The sequence below is a fragment of the Ovis aries genome, chromosome 1 (genome assembly GCF_016772045.2).
Source record: "Ovis aries strain OAR_USU_Benz2616 breed Rambouillet chromosome 1, ARS-UI_Ramb_v3.0, whole genome shotgun sequence".
Taxonomy (NCBI): domain Eukaryota; kingdom Metazoa; phylum Chordata; class Mammalia; order Artiodactyla; family Bovidae; genus Ovis; species Ovis aries.
The window spans coordinates 2575122-2587423 of NC_056054.1; the positions used below are offsets into that span (position 1 = coordinate 2575122).

At 54.1% G+C, this 12302-nt stretch overlaps 1 protein-coding gene and 1 long non-coding RNA gene across 3 annotated transcripts in view; one reads left to right on the forward strand and one right to left on the reverse strand.

Moving 5' to 3' along the window:
* TWIST2 (twist family bHLH transcription factor 2) overlaps nt 1-1683 on the reverse strand; it is a 52843-nt gene extending 51160 nt beyond the window's left edge. The window contains exon 1 of the mRNA XM_004001760.5: nt 994-1683. Coding sequence (XP_004001809.1) covers nt 1029-1511 — 483 coding nt within the window. The 5' untranslated portion in view covers nt 1512-1683 and the 3' untranslated portion in view covers nt 994-1028. The remainder of the gene's footprint in view (nt 1-993) is intronic.
* Nucleotides 1684-2627: 944 nt separating this feature from the next.
* LOC105609211 (uncharacterized) lies at nt 2628-11847 on the forward strand. 2 transcript variants are annotated; one of them, XR_009596356.1, is made up of 3 exons: nt 2634-7101; nt 9229-9341; nt 9767-11847. It is a non-coding gene; the product is annotated as an uncharacterized LOC105609211 (long non-coding RNA). The 2 variants fall into 2 exon arrangements; XR_009596355.1 differs by having other exon boundaries at nt 2628-9341.
* Nucleotides 11848-12302: the final 455 nt, after the last annotated feature.

Here is a 12302-nt window from a genome sequence, read left to right on the forward strand (position 1 = left end):
TTCTGGAAGGGACAGAACAGCATCTCCGCGGTTAGGGACGGTCTGAGGATCTCCCGAAGTGTCCGGTGAAAGGGGGCCGGCACGGGACGCCCCGAGCGCTCCCCTAGAGAAAGCGGGGACTCGCCGGGCTCCGACGGCTGCACTCCTTGGCCCGCTCCCGCGCAGACCCCCGCTGCACCGCCTCGCCTCCCTTTGCCCCCGCAAACCTGTTTCCCAGCCTGGACCCTTCGGACCGAATGCTCGGCCCCCGCCCAGACTCTCGAGGGTCAAAGCTGGGGCCAGAGCCCGCCAGCTCCGAGGTCTACTCCACCTGCCTGCGAGCAGCCGGGGTTCCCCGCGGCGACGTCTGCCCCGCGCCTCCGCCTCGACCCCGTCCTCCGCCTTTCCGATGCGGACGGTCCTCGGCTCCCGGGCTGCACTGGCCCCGGCGCCGCCCGCGCGGGGCAGGGTCCTCCTGCCTTCCCCAGGCCAACCGAGGCGCCGCCGGTCCGTACCTCTGCGCCCACCCTGGCAGCCAGGGCGTCGACGGCCGGGGCCCCGAGGCGCGGGCCGGGGTACCTGCACGAGCAGCCAAGGAGAACTGGGTGTCCGCACGACGAAAGCGCCCTGCCTCTCCCCGGGAACCGGGCGAAGCCACCGTCAGGCCCGGCAACTTCGCGGGCGGCCTCCGCTCCGAGAAACGCAAAGAACAACTGGTCCTCAGCCCTTTGCCCCCCGGCCGGCTCCAGGCAGTTCTGATGTCCACTCCCCGACGGTCAACCACAGACCTTTACCCACTACTCCCACAGCAGCAAGGATGGAAAATGACGACTGTCACCAGTCCGCCCGTTCCCGACCGATACCCTGCCTGGGAGCTTGCCCCAAACCACAGGGATGCCCCTGGGACCTGGCAGCCTCCCCGACCGACCCCCATCTCTGGCCAGGACGAAAGGCGCACCCCATCCTCGCAGCCGCGGCCCGCGGGCCTGCGCCCACCGCACGCGCAGCACCTACCCTGGCGCGCCGGTCCGGACGTGGGTGGCGCGGCGCTAGTGGGAGGCGGACATGGACCACGCGCCCTCCATGCGCCACACGGAGAAGGCGTAGCTGAGGCGCTCATGGGCCACGTAGCTGCAGCTGGTCATCTTATTGTCCATCTCGTCGCTCTGCAGGACCTGGTAGAGGAAGTCTATGTACCTGGCGGCCAGCTTGAGCGTCTGGATCTTGCTGAGCTTGTCCGAGGGCAGCGTGGGGATGATCTTGCGCAGCGCGGCGAAGGCCTCGTTGAGCGACTGGGTGCGCTGGCGCTCGCGCACGTTGGCCAGGATGCGCTGGCTCTGCAGCTCCTCGAAGGACTGCGCGCTCGGGCTGCCCTTCTTGCCGCGCTTGCCGGGGGTCGGGCTGCCATCTTCGCTAGACTTCTTGCTGTAGCGCCGTTTCCGGCCGAAGCGCTTGGGCTGCCGCTCGAGCTCCTCCTCACTGGTGCCCAGGCTGTCCACGGGGGACACGGGCGAGCTGGAGCCCTCCTCCATGGCGCCCGCCCGGCGCGCGAGGGGCTGGGGGCGCCGGGCGCAGAGCGCGCGCCGCTGGCCAAGCCCGCGGTCGCCGAGCACACGCTCCCCGAGTTGCTCGAAAGGCTCTGATTTCAAGGCCGGCTTGTGCAAAACCGAGGTCTCCGGGAGAGGAAGTTATTCTAACTTTTTTGGAAACCCTAGCCGGGCTGGGTTGCTAAATAGTTGTCAGTAGCGAGGGCGGCGCGCTGATTGGTCGCCGCGACCGGGGGCAGGACGAGTTCTGGGGCCTCCGCCGGCCGCCCCCGCCCCCCGCCGCGGCGCTTTCAGTTTTGCCTCCCCCTTCGGCCCCGGCCGCGGCGGGCACCCGGGACTGCCCGGCCCTCGCGCGCGCCGCCCGCGCCTCCGCCCCGGGCTCTGACCGCTCTCCGGCCGCGCCGCGGGCTCAGCCGATCCCGCTTTGTCTGCTCCTTAGCTGGAGATCCGGCCCCGCCGGGCTGCGGGGTCTCTCCCGCGGCGCGAGGGGTGCGGGAGGCAAGTCCTACCCTAGATGCGCTCCCAGGAGGTGAGGACGCGGCGGGGAGCCCCCGGGGACGCCCGGGCCAGTGTGAGCCTTGCCTGTCCCCGGGCGCACAGAGAGTCGGCGAGGTGGCCCGCACGTTCGGCCAGGGGAGGGGGACGTGCGGGACCAGTGGCCCTGTCCGCGGGCGGCCTGACACTCGGGTGCCCTCGGAGACGCGGCTACCTACGGCCGCCCCGCGGAGATCCTTGGAAGCGCGCGGCCCGCTTTGCCCAGCTGTTATATGGGGGGCGGGGGGTGTCTCACCCCAACTTGCTGAGGAGTCCCGGCCCCCGACGCCCTTCGCAGCCGGTCCAAGTGCATTAAAATCTCAGCACCAGCGCGCGCCTCCGCGGGAGCCCTCGGGGCCCACAGAGCCCACCTGCCTGGCCCAGCCGGGGGTACCAGAGCCCGGCGAAGGCGCAGGCTAGGCCGCGGGGCCGGGCCCCCGCCCCGGGGCTCCCTCTCTGCGAATCGGCCGGGGACGGAGGGCGGTCTGGGGAGGCGCCCGGCCTCCCCTACGCTGGGCGCCTGCGGGCAGCCCGAACGGCCGCGGCGCGGGGCCCGGCCGGGCTTCGGCGGGCGACCTCGGGCGGGGGGCCGGCGGCCCCGCGCCATCTGGACGCCGAGCGCGGGCGCGTTTGAAGTGGTTCGGGGACTCTTTGTTCGCCAGGCCGCTCTGGCTCGGGGCCTGGAGGTGGTTTACGGCCTGGATGCCTTTGAACCTATTCCCAGGTGAGCCGGGCTCAATTAGGCCCGGGCCTGAGCGGGCTGTCAGGCAAGCCGCGTGATCAAGGGCGCGCTGGGCCCTTTTATTGGAGTTGCACTCGGGGCCGGGGGAGCTCGGCCTCGGCTGCTCCTAGGCGGGCCGCGACCCCCGCGTTAGGAAACCCGAGGGCGAGGGCTGCGCTTGCGGCCGGGCGGCTCAGGGCGGCCCCCACAGCCAGCGATTGCGGGGCAGAGCAGCGGAGCGAGGCCCAGCACAACGCGGCCGCGTCCCCGCTCTTTGGGCTTGCAGCTTCTCCCGGGCGGGCCCGCGGGCCGCAAGGTCCTAGGACTGCAGCGTCCTGGGAGTCGCCGCGCCCCGTCCGCCCCGCCTGACCGCCCGCCCCCTTCTCCAGCTCTGCCATAGCCCTCACATTATCCAGAGCAGCGCTTTCCTTGTCTCTTTTAAAAGGTCTAAAATAAAAGCTTAAAGAGAGGGCGAAAAAGGCCCAGGGAGTGATCTGGCCTCGAAGGGCCCCAGCCTCCCCGAGGCTTGGCTCCCCTAAGGACGGACGTTCGCCTTCCGGAGACATTAAGAACTTGCTGCTCTTTACCTCTTCTGTGGCACTCAGTGTGGGGAGCCAGCGGCCAGAGCACCGCTTCCGCCCAGCTTAAATAAGTCCAGAGACATCCCTCCGCCTTCCGCCTGCCCCTGAACCCCGCGGTTTAAGGAGCAGAGGAGTCGGCCTGGTAGCCTGCTCCACCGGGCTGTCTGTCTCATTGCGCTTGGGCCCAAGAATAGTGTCTGGAAGTTGGGGTCTGAGAGCCGGTCATGTAGCTCAGCTGCCGCAGTAGGTGGAGTGGGCTTGTGAGGGGCTGACAACTGATGTCCAAGTAAAACTGTTGCATACAGGTAAGATTCTCCTGTAGGAAAATCCGCTTTAAAAATTTCCCCTTGAAACGTCGCTCAGGAGGGCACAGGACAGGCCCTCATTCTGACACTGGTGCCCTTGCCTTGCACACTCGCTTGCCAAGTCGCTGTCATGTCCGATTCTTTGTGACCCTGTGGACGGCAGCCCGCCAGGCTCCTCTGTCCATGGGGTTCTCTAGGCAAGAATCCTGGAGTGGGTCCTGGAGTGGGGTGCCATTTCCTCCTCCAGGGGACCTTCCCAGTCTTAGCACAACAAGGCTTAAAAGCATGGTTCCGGCTGTACATGGTGGGTATGGTGGACAGGTAGGTGCTCACTCTCCTTTGCATCCTTGTTCTACTTTTCCTTCCTGAATGGCAGGGGACGAAAGGCTGCAAATGACCTCGCTCGGCCTTTGGCAGCCCTGGTCTGCAAGATGTCATCTTATGGGGTGTGAGAGGGAAGAGGGCCGCAGCCCTGCCTGCCCCGTCCTTGGTGAGTCCAGGGTGGAGGTGTTTGATTGCTTCTGGTAACGCAGTGTCTGGTCACATCTAGAGGGGAAGGAAGGCGTCACTTTTCTGGTGTGGAACCCAGCAGCCCGGGGGGCTGGCAGAAATGGCGGTGGCAGTTGCTCCCTGATTCCAGCCTGGTTCTGGAACCAGTTTTCCTGATACAGTGAGTTAAGGGCTCCACTTCTGCACTGCAGTTTGCAAGTCAGTCCAAAACACTCTACCTAGAGTCTGTCATCAGCTCCGCTGCAATTATGTGATAGTCCCTAATAAGTTGTTTCCCACATAAACCAGCCGCAGCGTGGGCCCTGTCCTCTGCCAAAGAACCCCGAGACACCCCCACTCTGGACTGGGGTGTGGAAGACAAACACCAGGGCTCTCCCCAGGGGGCCTTGTTTTCTTGACAGCACTCACTCGTAATGTGAGATAACGCGGGCCTTTGCCACACATTTAGAAATGCCTTTAAGATCAAATCAACAACTAACTCACACTCTGACTTTTTTTTTTCACGTGGAATGTATATACCAAATTTCAATTTAAAAACAACCCTGGAAAGATCAACAGTGGCCTAAAAAGAATGTAAAGAGAGAAGAGAGTGTAGGACTCTGGGACAGAAGCCAGTCTCCTCTGCATAAACCTTGTTTTGTAGATTTGACTTTGGAACCATGTAAGTGTTCCACATAATTATTTAAAAATTGAAGCAAAATGAGGAAAAATAAAAAGTCAAAAGCAAAATCAGACAGATGTACCTAATTCTGTATCATCTTGGTGGCTTACCGAAGCAGGCAGGAATAATTAAAGATCACTTTGAATGCTGTGATTTGACTGCACGCATCCCTGGAGGGGTACACTGCAAAGGGGAGAGGGAAGAAGCGCATCAAGTCTGAATTTGTTTTTGGTATTCATATTCCTAGTAACGGGATTGCTGCTGTCATTCTGAAACTGTGAGTTAAAGCAAGGTATTATGTTTACATCTTTGGGAGCCAAGATTTCCAGCCTAAAAGAAGAGAGATACAAATATACAATGAAAGAAGTGAGAGCGTGTCTTGCTAAATTTGCTGGAATATCAGTGTGAGCTCACTTAGTACTTCCTCTTAAATCATGCATCTGCTGAGCCTGACCATTGAAAAGACACAGAAGCACTGAGCGACCCAGGGGCAGAGAGCGCCCCTGGGGTCCAGTTTACAGTCTCTCCCTGGAGAAATAGCTGAACTAGGGACTGGAGTGAGACGTGGACACGGTGGACAAGGTGCATCTTCTCACCAGAGAGCCGGGAGCTTTTGGTGGCTCCTGGTCTTGCGGGGATCTTGCCACTGCACAAGAGCTTCCCAACCATGATGGACTGGGAGGGGCCATCATCCAACGCGGTTCTAGGAGGTGTTTTTCAGTCGCTGAGTCGTGTCGAACTCTTTGCAACCCCATTAACTGCAGCACACCAGCCTGAGTTTGCTCAAAAATGGCACCCCACTCCAGTACTCTTGCCTGGCAAATCCCATGGACAGAGGAGCCTGGTGGGCTGCAGTCCATGGGGTCGCTGAGTCGGACATGACTGAGCGACTTCCCTTTCACTTTTCACTTTCATGCCTTGGAGAAGGAAATGGCAACCCACTCCAGTGTTCTTGCCTGGAGAATCCCAGGGATGGGGGAGCCTGGTGGGCTGCCGTCTATGGGGTCGCACAGAGTCGGCCATGACTGAAGTGACTTAGCAGCAGCAGCAGCATGTCCATTGAGTTGTTGATGCCATGCAACCATCTCATCCTCTGTCATCCCCTTCTCCTCTTGCCCTCAATCTTTGCCAGCATCAGGGTCTTTTCCAATGAGCTGGCTCTTCGCATCAGGTGGCCAGAGGATTGGAGCTTTAGCTTCAGCACCAGTCCTTGCAATGAATATTCAGGACTGATTTCCTTTAGGATTGACTGGTTGGATCTCCTTGCAGTCCAAGGGACTCTCAGGAGTCCCACCACTCTCCAACACCACAGTTTGAAAGCACCAAACTTTAATGAGCTGCATTCTAATTCATGACTCAGGAAGGCTTGTTTTCTCTCCCCGTCCCCACCCTTTTCAAATAGTTCCTTTGAGTTCTCACTGCCCTGTCGCTTTGGTTTTTAATCTTAAAATCTGTTACTTACATCGTCTGCCCTCTCCTTCCCCCTCACCATCAAACCCTGCTCTTCAGACTTTGCACTTTCCAGTGGAGCCCAGCAGATCCTGTTGACTCTGATGGGGGCAGAGATAATATGGCTTGTGGTCACACTCTAATAGAAACATGCACTTTGTTGTACACTGCAGAGAGAAATGAACGGAAGACAGAAGAGTGTCAGTACAGGCCTTGTAACTACCACTGACTGTGTGCTTGGTATCGAAGCTAAGGAAGGGAGGGGGAGCCACACAGCAGAGACTTACGGTGCAGCACGTCGAGGGGTGTGGTGGAGTGGTGAACCCAGGCTTAGAAGGCAGAGCATGGCAGGTCAGGGGGGCTGGGAAGGACATCAGTCAAGGGTGAGCAAGCCCACCAGGAGAGGTGAGGGTGTGCAAGGCCCACAGGGTGAAAGAGGCATGGGCGTCCCCACTGTAGGAGGGCTCCTGCAGCTGGGAGCTCAGAAGAGCAGTGGCAGGCACTCCCGCTGGCAGGCAATACACATGTAGCCTGTACCTGCTTAACAGAAGGAGAGTCTGCTCACAACTCGGGGAGCTCAGGCTCCAGCGGGCGTCAGGGTCGGCTGGGTCCAGGGTTTCGGTGATGTTGGATCTCTCTGTTCCTTTTCCACCCTGCAGCTGCGCTTCCCTCTGTGTGTGGGCCTCACTCTGTCTTGGTGCAAGGGGGCCTCCCCCTTCTGCCTGAGGGTGACAGGCATCACTCTCCAGGGTCGCATCCCCGTGGGGCGGCATCGCTGATTCGACAGTTTTCTCCTCTCGCTTCAGCATAAAAGGTGAGCATGGAATCCCATCTGGCTGGACTCCACCATGTGGCTGAGGGCCCCGAGAGTGGGTAGGTTCCCCCAGAAGAGACACTGGGCCCATGAGCAAGGCGGGGTGCAGCAGCACCGTGGGTGAAGTTCGGGGCCAGGCTCTCCACAGTCTCAGGAGACCAGTTACCAAGGCTGGATTTCCTTCTGAAGGTGATGGAGATCAAAGCAGTGTTCTAAGGAAAGATGTGATGATCAGCTTTTACTTTGAGAGAGGTTGACAGCCACGTGGAAGGTGACAGCCAACTGGGAGGCTGTTGAAAAAGCCCAACCAGCTGACCTAGGAACAAAGAAACCAGGGAACCAATGGACCAGGGAAGCAAGGGACGGGGAAGCAAGGGACCAGAGGACCGAGGGACCAGGAAACGGGGGGACCAAGGGACCAGAGGACCAAGGGGCCGGGAACCAGGCAAAAGCAAGGCGTGAGGGGGGGAGGATGAGGAGGGATTTAAGAGAGAGGCTGCAGGATTTGATCTGAGGAGGAGTCAGGATTCGATGTCCTGTCATTGACCAGGGTTAGGGCCAAGGTTAGTCCTTGGATTAGGCACTTGGCTTAGTTTCTTCCTCTCAGTGGGACTCAGTTTCCCCTCTGTGAAATAATAGGCTGGGGTGAAAGATTCCTGAGGTTCCCTGAACATGACAGTGTCTAGGCTCTGTTTTCAGAAACTGAAATCCAAGTTTGGAAACTTAAGCTTCTTGTCACACTTGGATGCACTGCAGAGTTTTAGAAAGGCAGGGGGCAGGGTGGCTACTTCCAGAACCTAGGGACTCTGATTTTCTTTAATCTAAGTAATGTGCAGGGGAGCCTTGGTGACCACACATGCCCTGACCCCTCATAAAGCCCTTGCCCTCCCGTGGCCTGGTCATAAACTTTCCTGAAAAGGTCATGTGGATTTATCGTCCCCAATACTTTACAATTAGAAATTACGATCTCCCTTCCACATGACACTTTTGAGTTCTAGCAGATCTTAAATTAAAACTGTATACATGTTTCAAAATGTTCTTTGGGAAACTTGAAATACGCAAGTTGAAAATTCGATAAGGTCCTGAACGCTTATCTAAATAAACATACAAATTCGACCTCAAATGTTTTAGAGAATACATGTGGAATTAAATGTGTGCGTTAAAACTCTGATTATATCTTAGATATAAAATCTCATCAAAGAAGTCTAGGGGAAACACTTCAGGGTGTATGGCAAATTTCTCTTTTATAGAGGTCAACAGAGCAGTGAGGAAGTGGGTTGCAGGGCTCTCCCAAGTGACCGGGAGACGGAGCGATTGGCTGCCCTTGTTTAAAGAAGAAAATGTGTGTTTGTGTGTGTGTGTTTACGTAGGGAGAAAGGGCAAGATGAACTTCCCCAGGCTACACATTTTTTAAAGCATTTTTAATTATTTTACTTGACTCTATTTTCCTGCTTCATTTCTTTATCTTGTACTTCAGGGAAGATGGGTAAATAACAACCAAGAATGCCTCCGTTTCCCCTCCTTTTGGGTGGAAGTCTGGTCGGAAGCTGATAGGGGCCTGAGTCCCACCCCTGGTTTCCCTCTAATTTGCCTTCCCCCTCGTGACTCTGCTGACTTTCCCTTCCTCCTCGTCAAAGAGGCCCTCACACCTAAGTCCAAGGAGATGCTCTCTGAACTCTGAATATAAAGGAAAGCTGGTTTTGTTTTATTTTTCTGATGGATACTCCACCCTCCCCCCACTGAGGAACAGTTCATGAACACTGATATCAAAGGAAGGAGGTGGCACCTTTATTTCCCTGGGCCACATGGGAAGTATTTTGCCCATACATGGTACCTCTTTGGGGTGTGACTTCTATACTCTGGATCCATTCTGAAATCTGTGGCTTGCTGGCTCACGGCTGAACAGCTTGGATCATAATCGATCATATTTTTGGCTGTACAGAGGTTTGCAGTTGAAGAGGAAAATGTTTGCACTCATTTTCCATTTTTACAGTCTTCGTGTAAAAACTCTGGAATATTGTGTTTTTTAAATCCCGCAGGAAAAGTTTTTGGATATACTAATATGGAAATAACAGCAGCGCAAAGAATGGAGATCCTCAAGTAACTAGGTGTTTTCTTACTGATCAGATTGATGAAGAGCAAGGTGAAGGAGGAGCAGAGAAGATGATGAAGATGCTGGTTACGTTAATTAAGAAAGAAAACAAGAAACAGAAGCCAGCCTGCCAGCTCTTGTCGCTGGGGTGGGTGGAGAATGGTCCAGCTTCCCTCCCCACACCCTCCTCTGACTCCTTTGTTGTGTGTTTGAGACCCTGAGATCCCCAGTCAATAAGCAAGTATATTCCATATACTCAGGCAGGAAAGTGGTTCTAAGTTATGGAATGAAGAACTGGGTCTCTTTATCCTTTTTGAAGGCACGTGTGTGTATGCTCAGTGGCTCAGTTGTGTCCGACTCTGCGACCTCATGGACTAAATACAGCCCACCAATCACCTATCCCAGTACACTGCACCCATTTTGAACTTAAAACGTGATGCCTTTTGATGAATGGGGAACCATCTCTGCAATGCAAACATTTCCATCACTCTGGAAAGTTCCCCTATGCCCCTCCTCCTCCCCAGCCACCAGCACCCACAGATCTAATTTATGTGCCTGTTTTGCTTTTTCCAGAAAGTCATAAAAACGAAGTGGTACAGGACATAGCCCTTTGTGTCTGGCTTTTCACGCTTAGAGCACTGCCTTTTGGATCCACCCACACTGTGCGTGCGTGCTGAGTATTCCGTCGCAGGGGGACACTACAGTCTGTCCATCCATCTGTCAGCCGGTGGACGTGGGGGTTGTATCTGGCTTTTGGTGATATGAATAAAGCTGCGTTTAAGTCCTTTTTCTTCTCTCTCAGGTAAATACCTAGCAGTGGGGTTCTTGAATCCTATGTAAGTAGATACTTAAGAAGAAACTGGTCAACTGTTTTCCAAAATGGCAGGACCATTTTGCATTCCCACCAACAATGTATGAGATTTCAGCTGTGGATGACTATAAACAACAAAAACCCAGAAAATAGCAAGAGTGGGCAAGGATGTGGAGACATTGGAAGTCTCACACCTTGCTGATCAGGGTGTAAAATGGCTCAGCTACCCAGAATGAGAGTTTGGTGATTCCTCAATAGGTTAAATATAGAATGATCACGTGACCCAGCAGTGCCACCCTTGGGTACTAAATACCCCAAATAATTGGAAACAGGTGTTCAGCAAATCCTGTACACAAATGTTTATAACAGAGCTATTCGAAATTGCCAGAACATGGAAATAGCACAAATGTCCACTGATGGATGGACGGATTTACAAAACGTGGTGTAGCCATGCAACGGAATATTATTCAGTCTTTAAAAAGGATGAAGTTCTTGTTGGATATCACTTATATAACATACTAGTGACAGTAACAGAAATGCAGACTCACAGAGCTAGAGAACAGGCCAGTGCTCACCCGTGGGGGTGGTGACGGGAAATTTAGCGTTGGTGGAGTGGGAGGCGAAAACTGTTGGGTGTAAGATGGGCTCAAGGATGTATTTACAGCTTGGGAAATACAGCCAATATTTGGTAATAACTGTAAATGGAAAGTAACCTTTCAACATCATGTAACAAAATTTTTAAAAATAACGAATGATATACTGACGTATGCTACAAAATGGATGGACCTTAACAACATTGTATAAAATGAAATAAGCCAGGGAAAAAAAAATCACTTATTGTATGGTTCCATTTATATGAAATGTCTATAAGAGGCAAATCCATAGAGATAGAAATTAGATTAGTAGTTGCCAGGGGTTAGGAGGAGGGGATGTATTAATCATGTTTTCCATTTTCTGTATTTTATAATGCTTTGACATCTTGGGGCCTCGCGGGCCCAGAGAGGGACTGCCCCTCCCAGAGTCAGCTGATTCCTGGAGATAGCAAACAGCTTGCCTGAGGACATCCCTTTGATATGTAAACCAACCCAGCTCCTCTGTCTGGAACACGGTTCCTTCCCTAAAGCATCCCAGGGCCAGTTACCAACAACTTGGGACCATCTTCAAGACCCAGCTGCTCAAAGCGTTTCACTCTCCAGCCCGCAGTCTGCTCAACTTGCTACCCCACTGAGCCTTGCCTGTCCCACACAGACCATGATACAGGCTCCCACCCACACACCCCCCTCTCATCTACCTCCGGACCACCCTGGCATTTTCTCCAGTGGCCCTGCTGTCTCTTTCCTTGAATCTGGGAGAATAAAATGTTCCTGCTTCCTGACAGTCACATCTGTTTCTAGGTGCCTTAAAGTGAAAGTGAAGTCACTCAGTCGTGTCCAACTCTTTGTGACCCTGTGGACACCAGGCTCCTCCATCCATGGGGATTTTCTAGGCAAGAGTACTGGAGTGGGTTACCATTTCCTTCTCCAGGGAACTTCCCGACCCAGGGATCGAACCCAGGTCTCCCACATTGTAGATAGACGCTTTCCATCTGAGCCACCAGGGAAGTCTTAGTTCATCTAATTATAACAAACCTCAGGAACATTTAAAACAGGGGGGAATAGGAAGTGACTTTAAAGTGTACAGGTTTACCGTTTGGATTGATAAAAATATTCTGGAATTAGGTAGTGGTAATGGCTGCTCAGCATTGTGAATGTGCTAATTGTCTCAAAGGGTAAACTTTATCCTGTATTTTCCATTTCTACACAGACAGACATGTTGTCTCTGAATAAAATGTTTGCATTCATTATTATGTGCCTTTTTTTTTTTCTTGTCTTATTGCACTGGGTAGGACCTCCATACAATTCTGAAAAGAAAAAAAAACAAATGTTGTGAGCAGAAACCCTTGCCTTTTTCCCAAATGCAGGAGGGAAATATTCAGATTCTTGCCATCAAGTATGATATTAGATGTAGGCTTTTCATAGGTTCTGTTTGTCAGGTTGAGGAAATCCCCTTCCAATTTTAGTTTTCTTAAAGTTTTTGTAATGAATAGGTGTTGGATTTTGCCAGATTCTCTTTCTACAGCTACTGAGTGGCTCACGTTGTTTCCTCTTTTTCAGTCTGTTGGTACAGCAAGTTACGTTCACTGATTCCATATGGTGAACCAGTTTTGCATCTCTCGGGTGATCTCTGCTTAGACAGGATTGATCCTTCTCTTTATACATTGTTGGATTTGATTTGCTAACATTTTGTTAAGAGGCTTTA